The sequence below is a fragment of the Phallusia mammillata genome, chromosome 8 (assembly GCF_965637545.1).
Source record: "Phallusia mammillata chromosome 8, kaPhaMamm4.hap1.1, whole genome shotgun sequence".
In the NCBI taxonomy this organism is placed as follows: domain Eukaryota; kingdom Metazoa; phylum Chordata; class Ascidiacea; order Phlebobranchia; family Ascidiidae; genus Phallusia; species Phallusia mammillata.
The window spans coordinates 18238385-18250477 of NC_137259.1; the positions used below are offsets into that span (position 1 = coordinate 18238385).

General features: G+C 34.8%; 1 protein-coding gene across 1 annotated transcript; it reads right to left on the minus strand.

Annotated features, from left to right (window-relative positions):
• Positions 1-246: 246 nt before the first annotated feature.
• LOC145204115 (mitochondrial potassium channel ATP-binding subunit-like) lies at positions 247-8134 on the minus strand. The gene is made up of 13 exons (XM_080076545.1): positions 7797-8134; positions 7225-7358; positions 6500-6664; positions 5999-6163; positions 5373-5554; positions 4881-5025; positions 4329-4446; positions 3683-3818; positions 3143-3315; positions 2600-2733; positions 2001-2223; positions 1163-1338; positions 247-904 (listed from the first exon to the last, which is right to left on the minus strand). The coding sequence occupies exons 1-13, from the start codon at positions 8056-8058 to the stop codon at positions 767-769; spliced, it is 2151 nt and encodes a 716-aa protein (XP_079932671.1). The 5' UTR covers positions 8059-8134; the 3' UTR covers positions 247-766.
• Between the last annotated feature and the right edge of the window lie 3959 nt (positions 8135-12093).

The following is a 12093-nucleotide window of genomic DNA, read 5'->3' on the forward strand; positions in this document are numbered from 1 at the left end:
CCTTGTTCGCAAGGTTATTGGTTCTAACCCTGTCTCAGCTGAGCGAAAAAATTTGAGCAGCATTGCTCCAACCCAGTGGAACCTGATGGGTTGAAAAGTTAAATTGAAGTCACCAACTTCATAAAACCAAATAGAAAATCCAATGGACTTGCAATGAGATGAACTGTAGACTCATTGTAAGTATATTGCCCTTAGATGTTGCCTCATGCACCGCAGATAAAAATGTAATGAACAAGCAATAGCTACTAACTGTAAACAGATGTAAATGTATTTTGGACAAGACAACTGTGTCAAAAGTAGTACAATCATGTCTTGGTTGCTTCTGTTTTCCTGAGCAAGAAACTTGAGTGATATTGCTCCAACCAAGTAAAAACCCTGACCAGCTGAACTAAATAGAAGTCTTGAAATTCATAAACATCACACAAAAAAGATTCGATAAGATGGGGAGCTCTATCAGTGTACACAAATTATCCTCAGTGAGCATAATTCATTCAGGCTTGGCCGGCCACAGGGCAAAAACTAAAACAAATCAACCTTAAATATATTTTAGCTTGCATCGTATGATCCAATTATGATCAGTAACTGGATTTCATAGATAGTCAAAGGATGGGCCTCATCTGAACTTTGGGGACTGAAGGTAAAAAATATAACCAAATTATTTGCATCATTTTGTGTAGGTTGAACAAAAGGCTATGAAAACCTTATTTTAGATAAAAAGTTGAACAACATTGCAAATTTCTGATAAGTTTATGTGGCATTCAAAATTTCAGCTGAATTTGGATTTAAAGTTGTTTTTTATCCTTGTTTGAAACGGAAGTTTTTTGCCCAAAACATCACTGTCCTGGAGACGGATGAGATCAGCGTAAAAACCCTGTTTCTTTTTTAACTCTTCATGATTGCCAACCTGAAAAAGTATTAAATTTAATATGTATTGAAAAATAAACCAAGAACTATCTATAAACTTCATATTATGCCTGGCAACAATAGCTTATGTATTGATTTGAGCCATAGGTTTGATCAAATGGTTTAAATATCCTAATTTATGGGCAGCATTGTCAATTCCCTGTAGCATTTTTATTTGGAAACTTCACATGTTTAAATATTAGCTTTTTGACAATAATAACAAATGTATTCTGACATTTTATAATCCAACACCACCCACCTCAACTACAGACCCATGTTTCATGACAGCGATGACGTCAGCATTTCTGATTGTGCTGAGTCGGTGTGCAATGATAAGAACTGTCCTGTTTGTCATAACATGATCCAATGCATTCTGTACCAATCTTTCGGACTCTGCATCTAGAGCACTGGTGGCTTCATCTAGGATCAAAATACCTGAGAAATTATAGAAGAGTGGTTACTTTATGAAAACACCTGATGTTTTAATACAGTGGTTTCCGAACGTTTTTTGAACAAACCCAAATGTATAACTGAGTATTGCTCATCCAGCAGTTTTATTGTAAACAATCGACGTTTCGACGTCCTATACAAGACGTCTTCATCAGGATAATGACATAACTTGCAGGACAAACCCAAATGTGTTTAAAATGTGCTTCTGCCTTTGCCTGCAACCCATGGATATGCCTAGTTGATGAGTGCGTTATGCTCACAATGAGTCCGCCGTCGAGCTGCCTGTTTTTATTTCAAGTCCGTTGATCATATTTTATTGGATTTTTTCGGTTTTAGGCAGTGGGTGACTTCAATTTAGTTCCACCCATCGGGAACCACTGAGTTGGAGCAATGCTGCTAGCTCAGGGAAACACAAGCGACCGAGATAGGATTAGAACCAATGACCTTGTGACCACAAGGCGTTTGCGCTAACCACTCGGCCAACTTAGTTACAATTTTAGTTACATGTTATTCAAACGAGAAAAAAAATCTTTGTCTTTTCTAGGTTTAAGTATCAAACAATAAGTATCAACATTATTTTGTGCTAAAAATTGTCATCAACAAATTGCCTCTTTAAATTGTAGATAAACAATATGATCTAGCATTACTTGGATTTTTAAGCAGAGCTCGGGCAATTGCAATTCTCTGTTTCTGTCCACCAGATAGCGCTGTCCCTCTCTCGCCAACCACTGTGTTGTAACCATCGGGAAATTTTTCAATGAAAGAATCTGCGTTTGCTAATTTTGCAGCTTCTTTCACTTCAGTAAGGGTTGCCTCAGGTTTTCCATACAAAATATTTTCCTCAATTGTTCCCGAAAATAGAACTGGTTCCTGGTATGTAAAAACCCAGTATATTGTATGTACTCAAGCTATATTGAGTAGAACTTTAAAAAAATGTCACATGAAAGAAAAATATTGTACGATTATTAGAGTTAACAAAAAAGATTACAATTTTATAGGCACAGTAAACAGTAATTTTGCTTTCAGGGTGGTAAAACTGTTTCTACTTTATGCCAATAAAAATGAATGTACATATTTAACAAAAGCTGGGGGTTTACAAACAGAGGTTGACAAGATAAGATTATTCAAAACAAAACCGCATGGGAAACTAACTTGGGCATACAAGCAAATGTCTTTGCATTTATCACCAATATACATGCCACTGTTGAAAAATACCAAAAGCCAGAGCGTAAACAGTTGTGCTTGCCTGGTTAATGTAGCCAATCACTTTTCCTCTGAGCCACGATGGATCTAATTCTCTGATATCGATGCCATCCAAGGTCACCTGACCTGATGTGGGTTCATAAAATCGTTCGGCAATACTTGCAAGAGTTGATTTACCTGCAGATTAACAAGTGACTATATTCAAAGATTTGTGTGCCACATGACCTATTTAAAATAATAAACAGGCACATTAAGCACAAGATTTTATAAACAGCAAACTTAGTCAATATATTTCACCTGAAAAATGTTAAAGGCTATGCCCAAAACTGTTTGCTTGCCCAATTTGCAAGTTTACTAGTTACTTATCAGATGTCCAATTCTACTTCAGTATAGTTTTATTAATTTACCAATGTACGTTAGTTAAAAATCGAGGTGCATCATCATATTTCAATTTGTTGCTTACTAAAACACGAAACTGGGATTAGAACCACCAATCTAGCAAGTTGACAAACTGAAACAACTTTATCCAAGTAAAAATTTTGTCAATATTATTTCAAACCTAATTTAACATCTGAAACTGATGTACCTGCCCCAGATAATCCACAGAGGGCAACTTTTTGGCAAGGTTTAATGTCAAGATTTACTCCTTGCAAAACGTCCTGCTCTGGTCGTTGGGGATATTGAAAGCAAACGTCTTGAAACTTTAAGTGGCCAAATAAGCAATGGTAGGGAATTTTTCTTCCCCCTTTAATGGAAATTCTGCAAAAACCAAGTTTGCAAATGATAAATAAAGTTTCATGGTACACCAAGCCCATAGAAGGTGTCATGCTAAAATTGGTCATATAGTTTTATAATATGTCAAGCCTATTAAAGGTGTTTTACCAAAATAGGGTGGTCTCCCAAGCATTCTCATACGACATATAACACCTTCAATGGTACTGGTGTACAATGATTTAAGAGTAGGCTGCATTGCTGTATATGGAAGATTCATTGCTAATACCAGTAATGAATATATGTTCATCTTTGAATGATTAAGAAGTTATGTTGGTTGGTTTGGGATTAAACTAAGACAACCTACTACCCCAGTGCAAATGATTCTAGTTAACTGCAATTTCTTTTCACCTACTCTGGTTTTGAGCTGATGTATTCGAAAACCCTTGAACCAGCGCTGACCCCACGAACTGCTGATCCGGATAAAACTGACAGCGAGGCGAGAGATCGTTGGATCATTTGCGATGAGACAAGAAAAGACATCAACTGACCTGAGAGTAGTACATAGCTTAAAGCCACCAACAAGACATTGTCATGACCAAACATGCCATAGTGGCAGGAAAAAAGAATTTTAAATAAACCATGTGGTATACTGATAATGCTTTTACATAGTGTTGTAACGTCGTAGAGCATGGGTGGGCAACCTTTATTACTGTGGGGCCAATTACAAATGTAAAAATTGGATTGCGGACTGCACCTGTGTATAACACAAGGTGATTTTACTTTGTTGCTTACCAAATACGCTTAACTACAAGTATAATTCGCATTTGATTCAAGCCACATTTAGCCAGGTCGCAGAAAACTAGCACCAGGCGCATTAATCAGCTCAAAAATATGTAATAGTTGGACTCGTGTGCCAGTACTTTTGAAATCCAAGCGTCTCTGCGGGCCACAGGTTGCCCACCCCTGTCTTAGAGTGTAGCTGAACTATCCAGTGAAAACCAGTAAACAGGGAGCTAGAAAGAATTTAACAAGAAAATAAGCTGTTGCGTTTTACAAACCAGGATTTAGTTCATTTGTTGTGACCAGAAATCCTCCAGCAAATATAACACCTAGCACCATTCCATTAAGAGCAATGTTTGTTGCAGCTTGAAAAACACCAATTCCAAGTCCAAGGTACTGGATAAAAAAAACGAAGAAGGTTATAGGCATATATGGTGTGTTATAGTGTGTAAACAGTACGGTAACTTTTCCCACCAACCCTCCACACAACTGTGAACACAATGCAGTTAACACCATGTTCTGAAATATAAAAGGCCGTTGCCGCAGCATATCTAACCTTGACTATTTTCAGCTTTATAATTGCTCTAGTATAAATGCATCACTGTTCTTTCTTTAGCCAACATCTTAAATCTCTACTGTAGCTATAGGAAAATTGTCAAAATGGCGATGCAAATAAAAAGATTTGTCTGCATATGCCACATTTGAGTTTTTGGTATCATGCTGTTACTTAACATTACCATTACTGTACCTGTACCCTAGCATTAATATTGACAACTTTAACACACTCCTAGTTATATACAGAAGCTCCCTTACAACGGCAGATAGCTTACCTGACTAACTTGACAAGACTTCTGAGCAAGTTTATTGTAATGATCCTCTTCAAGGGGTTCGTTGGCAAAAGCTCGAACCGTTCGGAAATTTGAAATCACTTCATTTGCTTTGGCAGTTGCATCTGCTGTGTGTTTCTGAGAAAGTCTGTGAGAATGTAATTATGTGACAATGTAGAAAAAACAAATTAGTATTAGAGTATTGCCTATCTTAGCAGAATTTTCATCAAAAATGCAACAGTTTTAACACTTCTGACGGTGGTTTAACATAAAAGGTACAGTGCCACAAAAACATAATATTTTAATAAAAATCTAAAATTTATTTATTTTAATTTTTTGGTGTAACAAAATGATAATAATTTAACTATGCATGTTGTGTTTATCTGCTAAAATTGCTTAAAATTTGTTTCCAACTACAACCATGAAATAGTGCCATTCACTGTGCATTGTAACTAAAACATTTGTTCATGATACCTGTGTTTGTTTTGTACTTACACAGATAAAACTCTTAGAGAGGCCCCAAAAGCAGCTCCACATGCAACAAGAAATGGAATGGACACACCAAGTACAATTGTCAGAGTAGGAGAGGTAGCATAGAGAGAAAATATGCACCCAGATGTTTGAGCAACACAACGGATTCCTTGTGAGATGCACAGCTTAAAGGAACTTTTAAAATCCTGAAAAACAATTTCAACAAATTTTTGCTGCACATATTTTTTGTTTAAACATGTGGTGCAATAAAATCTGATTAATAGCATACCAGTTAGTAGCATAATCCATTTATTTGCATAGGGACTCAAAACTGTGTCCCCTTTTAGCCAGGAGATCAGGGGTGGCAACCTTTTGAACAGCGCATGCCAAATTTCGCCTTATTTACATTGGCAATGACTTAGCATGCCAACAGTTTTGTGTAAAATAAAGCTCCAGCCAATTTTAAAGTCAATAACAAAGGAGGCAGAATAAGGTGTATACATTACAACAGCAAGAAACCAACAATGTATTAGTTTTAACTCTATCAAAATGTAGGTAAACATGAATTAGTAAATGTTGGCATGCCATAAAAAATTAACGCTTGCAGTAGGTGATTTGAACACTGCTTGATTTTATCCAACATACAATACCTGAACATCAGACGTCAGACGATCAATTAGTTCTCCAGTTTTGTGTTCATCGTAAAATGAAACATCCTGATGGAGAAAACTGCTGAAAAGATTCTGTCTCAATTTGCAAGCAACATTTTCACCGACATGACTCAGAAGAGAAATGTACGCAAATGTGGTCACACCCTAAATATATAAAAATATAAGTTTACCTACCTAACAAGTAGACTATAACCAATTGAACTTAAATACAGGCATTGCAGAGTCAGATGGTATAAGCTTTGACTTTGATTTTAGTATATGTACAAAGATGAATGTCTTGTGGCCAGTTAAGCTTATTCCAAAATATAAATTTTTATAGCATTCTTAAAAATTCAGGACACAAAGAAGCCAGATTTTAAATATGACTCTACAAGCCTGATTGCAGTGTAAAGCAATTATGGCAAATCACAAGACTCTTAATTTTAAGGGTTTTAATATAGACATGTAACTGCTCATATAACAAAATTTCGGTTATTTTACCTGGCTCAAGTACAGCATGATTAGGTTTCTAACAGGGACTTTCAGAGCTTCCATGTATGCCTGAAAGTTTCCCACACCACCTTGAATGTTTTCGTTGAGTATGTTAACCAGATCACCAAGTGTTACCGGGATACGCATGTTCATCATGGCTCCAAGCAAAGCTGCCTGCAAACATGTTTTTTAAGAAGCATAAAATTTATAAAAATTTACTTGATATTGCATTAGGTGTTAAAAGCGTACCCTTAAAACTAACAAAAAGTGGAACTCTTGTGATTAGGTATAGGCCTGTTGCCAAACATTTATTCTACTGCCAAATCTATCAGATTTTTAAGCCTTAACTGTAAATTATACACAATATCCAATTACAACCTTCTAATTATAAATATCTTGCCCCAAATAGTCTCTGTAAATATTTTGGCAACAGTATATGCCATCATCTGTTGACAAGAATTTCCTCAATAAAGTGAGTGTTTTTTGTTAAAGACTTCCCATTTATTTGTAGAGATCCATGCTCAGAATCTGTTACCTTACTTTATTTGTAGATAATCACATTGTATATAAATCAGTTTATTAGACAGTAATTTATCGCCAGTTGCTTTACACTAAACTCATAGGAGGGTGTTACAAGCTTTTTTGCGCATTGTAAAAAGGACATGTAGTTATAACCAAATGTCCATACTGGTAAATATATGCTTTATAATATGCTTGCAAACATGAAAACTTACAACAACTGCCAATGTGAGAGGAAGAAGTTCTGGAACCAAATAATTCCAAAAAAATTCAGACCACGGAAATTTTGTTTCTTCCACACTTTCTGAAAATATTTCAGTTTCTTCTTGTAGACAGTAAACATGGGTGCCTGTAAACATAAAGGTTGATATGAGATATTGCATACAATCAATCTATTATTACATGTTTCTGAAACTGAATTCAGATTAAAATCAACTTTTAATAAAAGAAATTTGCAACACACAACTTTAACTTTACATAAATTTCAAAATTGAACAAATGACTTTGGAACAATCTTTTTATGATTATGGCAGAATAATGCAGAAAGTTAAATAACTTGTTTTGCATAACATACATTTCAAGGCCGTATAAATAGCTGGATTTCTTTACAACATTACAGGTGTTTAATTTTTTTCATGCATTACATGTTTAGGTATTTGGGAAAATAATTTATTTGTTTTCCTATTTTTAGTATATTTTTCAGTAACCACTAACTCTTGCACACACAAAAATTAGTATAAGTACTGATGTTTGGGAATATTCACATTCTTAAAACACAATAAAATACCTTTGTTTGCTGACAATGCAAGTGCTAATGACGATACTGAAAATCCGCCAACAAAATTTCGTCTTAAGACCTTCAACAAAGACTTTCTAGTCACCAACTTGGAATTCTTTAAATATTTGAGACATTGCCGTACAGGCCTTCGTGGAAGGAACTTAATCGACTGACGAAATAAATTGATATGACTTGATATGTTTCCACAAGTAAACGTTCTTTGCAACTCTCTGCTTTTTAGTAACAAGAAAAAGTTGGCTTGCAAAGCCATTTTTTATTTACTTTTAAATTTTGACATTGAATTCCCACGCTAGGTTAAGTTCTGGGACTTTACCCACAAAAATTTCCCCAACCTGATAAGAAATTTTATCAAAAATAATTATTGGCAGTGGAAAAAAGTCAAACCCCCAAAAATTTAAGTTAGGTCATTCGTTGTTATAATTCTATGATTTATTTGTATTGTGTTTTATTAGCATCGTCATGTTCCTATTTTAAAAATTCATACATTGCAAAAACTTCCAAAAATAATCTCTACTTTTCATTTACTAACCAACTTGCTTGAAGGTTTTATACCTAAGTTTGAATTACGAATAGCCTATTAAAAATAAATCCTAAAAATGCAAAGTAGATAGATGTAAAAAACATTTTTGGTGTTTTGTTTTTGTTAACTATGTGTGTATGTAAGTTATCTATGGTGATAAACATTTTTAGTCAGCAAAAGTGGGTTATTAAGTTAAGTTGATTTATTTGGATCGGTTAAACAGATCGTACCAATACAATGCAGCTATTAAAATTAATACGTATTATATTCAAGTCGTAAATGTTGAAGAGAAAGGACACAGTTGGTGAAAATATTTTAAACTCGCCACAGCTACACTGTTATGCGATAAAGGGAACCCTCATTAGAGGCTGAAAAAAATACCAAATCAGTGAAAAAATTCCAATCATAAACCATATGTTATGTAAGAACTTCACATAACAACACATGTGACCTTTGAATCAACCTATGTGTCAACGACATTAAGTCCCGTAAGTGCATGTCATTGTGCTTCGACGGATTATTATCAGTAATGTTTAAATGTTTGCTCAGGGGGAAAACCTTTCCATGCAAGTGTTTGCGGTGTTTCGGTGTGACGTACAATGCTTGTGAGTTTGCAGTACTTGTTTCCGACGAATTACAGGGCTGGCAAACACATACGAATCGCCGCACTTCGCAAACAAACAGGAACAAAGAATTTTGGTCTGTTCGAAGGAAAACGGTTTACGTAAATGTGCATACAGCAGAGTTTTTTAGTGTCGAAAGTTAACGGATTCTGGAACACTATACACGCATCTGTTCATAAGTTTAATGGTGCAAATAACGGCCCAAATAGAGGAAAAAGCGACATGCTTTATTGTTCAAACGTTTCGGACTTGTATCGGGACCAACTTTACTATCGGACGCATTTATTTTGAAATTTCATTTTAGTCGAGCTAATTTCTGGCTCAAATGGGGTTTAAAAATAGGATTCATTTAAATTTAAACCATAACGTTTTAACGTTGCGCAGCTATTTCCAGCTTGGTGATTGTTTTAGTGCAATTGTGTCGCTATGTGTTCTTTCAACAAGTGAAATAAACTCAACTCAACACAACTCAATGTTCACATTATATAACACAACAAAATAGGTTGGTCAGGGCATTGTTGTAAGTCGGGCCGGGCTTTAAGTTGGAACAAAACAGATTTGATTCGGTCCTGACACTCGGTCTCATTTTTTCCACATAGGGCTATTAAGAAATAAAAACAGGTTCGGATCGGGTTTTTCAGGATTGTACTTTCGGGTTTGGGCCTCAATTTCAGGACCGCTTATAACCAATGTCCAGGGGTTAAAAGCTTTTATATGTAAGCGCACTTTACCGCACAACTGGCCTTTCAAGGAGCTACAAAAAGCAATGAAAGACTGCAAAAGCCTAACGTTTACCCTCACCAGAGTAAACGTTACGCAGAACGACCTGGAAAGTGCATTGATTGGCATTGTGTAAACAAATCCTTACTGAGCTATTGTTGGGTTCGTTTATCTTCCACAAAAGAAAGACGTTTGCAAGAAAAGGACTTCAAAAAATCTTTCTTCAAAGTTTATTCATTGCGAATAGCGGTCGGCGTTTTGCAAACGTAATTTTCTTCAAATATTTGCCTTCGTGATCTGAGTTTTCTTGTTTTTGTGTGAATTCCAAACCCTCACCGAATCAGCGCTTACAAAAACTGTGTTTGAATTGAAAGTAGTTTAAGGTTGTAAAAGTGCTCGTAAAATGGGACTTTAAACCTTTCAATCTTTTAATCCTGAAAGATTTAAAATCTTTAAATTTTGTGGGTCTATTTCGAAAGGTTTACAGTGATAATTAAAAGTAAAAACGGGGCCAAAACAGCTATTAAGGAGATTTTAATTAGGAAAAGCGAGACTACTGAAATTTGAAAATAAAATAAAAATCATTTTTTGAATATACATTTAAATAATCTGTATTTTTCGAAAATATACATCTATTTGGAACATATATTTCGCCTAAAAGAGCCGTTTCCTTATTCAAATAGTTTAATAGAATACCATAAATAAGTGAAACGATAAAAACTGAAAAGAACGAAGTCAAACGACATGCAGAAAACCTGAAAAACAATGAAAGTAAATCAAGAGTTTTGCGCAACCAACCAATGCCATAAAGTTGGTATTTTATCACGTGCTGCAAATGTTTGCCGAAACGTCAATTTATTTGTTTTATTGCTTTAAATGTCGAATACCTTTAATCGGGAAAGAAGGTTCCAATTATTACGCAATCATGCACGGATAAAAGCCAGGTTTTGGGCTGGGCTCGTTTGTTTGGTTGAAGTCATTATGCAGGGTTTCAGTATTTTTACTTTGCGCACAAAAGAACTTATTTGGTTCGAACTTAGATCATTGTTCATTATTTTTTACCATTTTTTCTTTTCAACAGGCAATGTTAGAACGAAAATATTCACTTTTTTAATTCTGCTATATTATCTTTATAACTGCACCATATTATTTTCAGATTTAAAATTTCATTTTTTTCGATGAATGCTTTTTGGTTAAAACTGCCAGTATATTTTAGGTAAAACTATCAGTACTCTAATTTGTGTGATATTTACCGTATAATTTAATGGTGAAAATAACGGTCCAAATAGACGTAAAAAGCGACATGCTTACACTACACTTATGAACAGTACCGTATTATTCATTTGAAATAATTTTTGTCAAAGAAATGCAAATGCCACTGAATCGTAGATCTTGTGACAGTAAGATGAACTAGTTAGTCGCATTTGTTTCATTTGATTTAAATTTTGTAATGTTTAAAATTTTTGCAAACAATGCAAAGTAAGGAAAAATGCACTTAAAACTTCAGTTTTGTTAAAAAATATGAGGTACATTTTTTTCGTAATCTGTAAAACGGCATACAAGCAAACAACATTAAAGAGAAAGCCTAATGTTTTAACATGGACGATTGTTTAATAAATTGCGCACAGAAAACAACAGCTGTCAGTGACCGATGTAACTAATTATGTTGTGGAGTCCTTCTATCTTGTAGATCAAGCTATTTGTGTCCTGGGCTTGTGTACACAATTCCCAATGGACCCACCATCAGCCTCACACATTCGGCCTAATCTAATTTGCCAAGTACCTCGTCTCCACGCATGTTGTAGCCTACATTCATGTCGTAAGGTAACCACTGGGCCGCGACTGTTTACTATTTGCTATACATGACTAAGCAAGTTTAAAACGCGACAGACTAAAGACTGGAATTGCAAAAAACGTTCCTTGTTGCAAAGACGAAACTACCAAAAAACCTGTATTGTGTGAATATAATTTAATGTAAACGTTTTTCTGTCGGTAATATTATTGAAAGTGGTTTAATTTTTTACCAGTTTTGTTATTGGTCAAACTATTTTTAGGTCCGTATCTAGTCTTTCCTGTAAATGCGTTGTTATTATTTGAACGAAAAAAAAAACACTAAAGCAATTAAGACTGGAGCGTGTTTCAATCGCAAAATTTAAAATTACCTCAAAACTAGTTACCTCAAAACGTTTAGATGCTGCTTCATAAAATTACACTGCATGGCTAGCCTATTTGTTATCAGAATTTAGCTTTATTCATGTGTCAAACAGAATTGTTTATGTAGAAACACAAGGCATAAACTTGAAAATGAACTTGATTAAGACTTCAAAAATCTTGTACATGTGAATGCATTGAATTACAAACAAACAATCGCTATAGTTCTAATTATCACTGGAAAAGTTGTACAGTTGTAAAAATTAGAAGT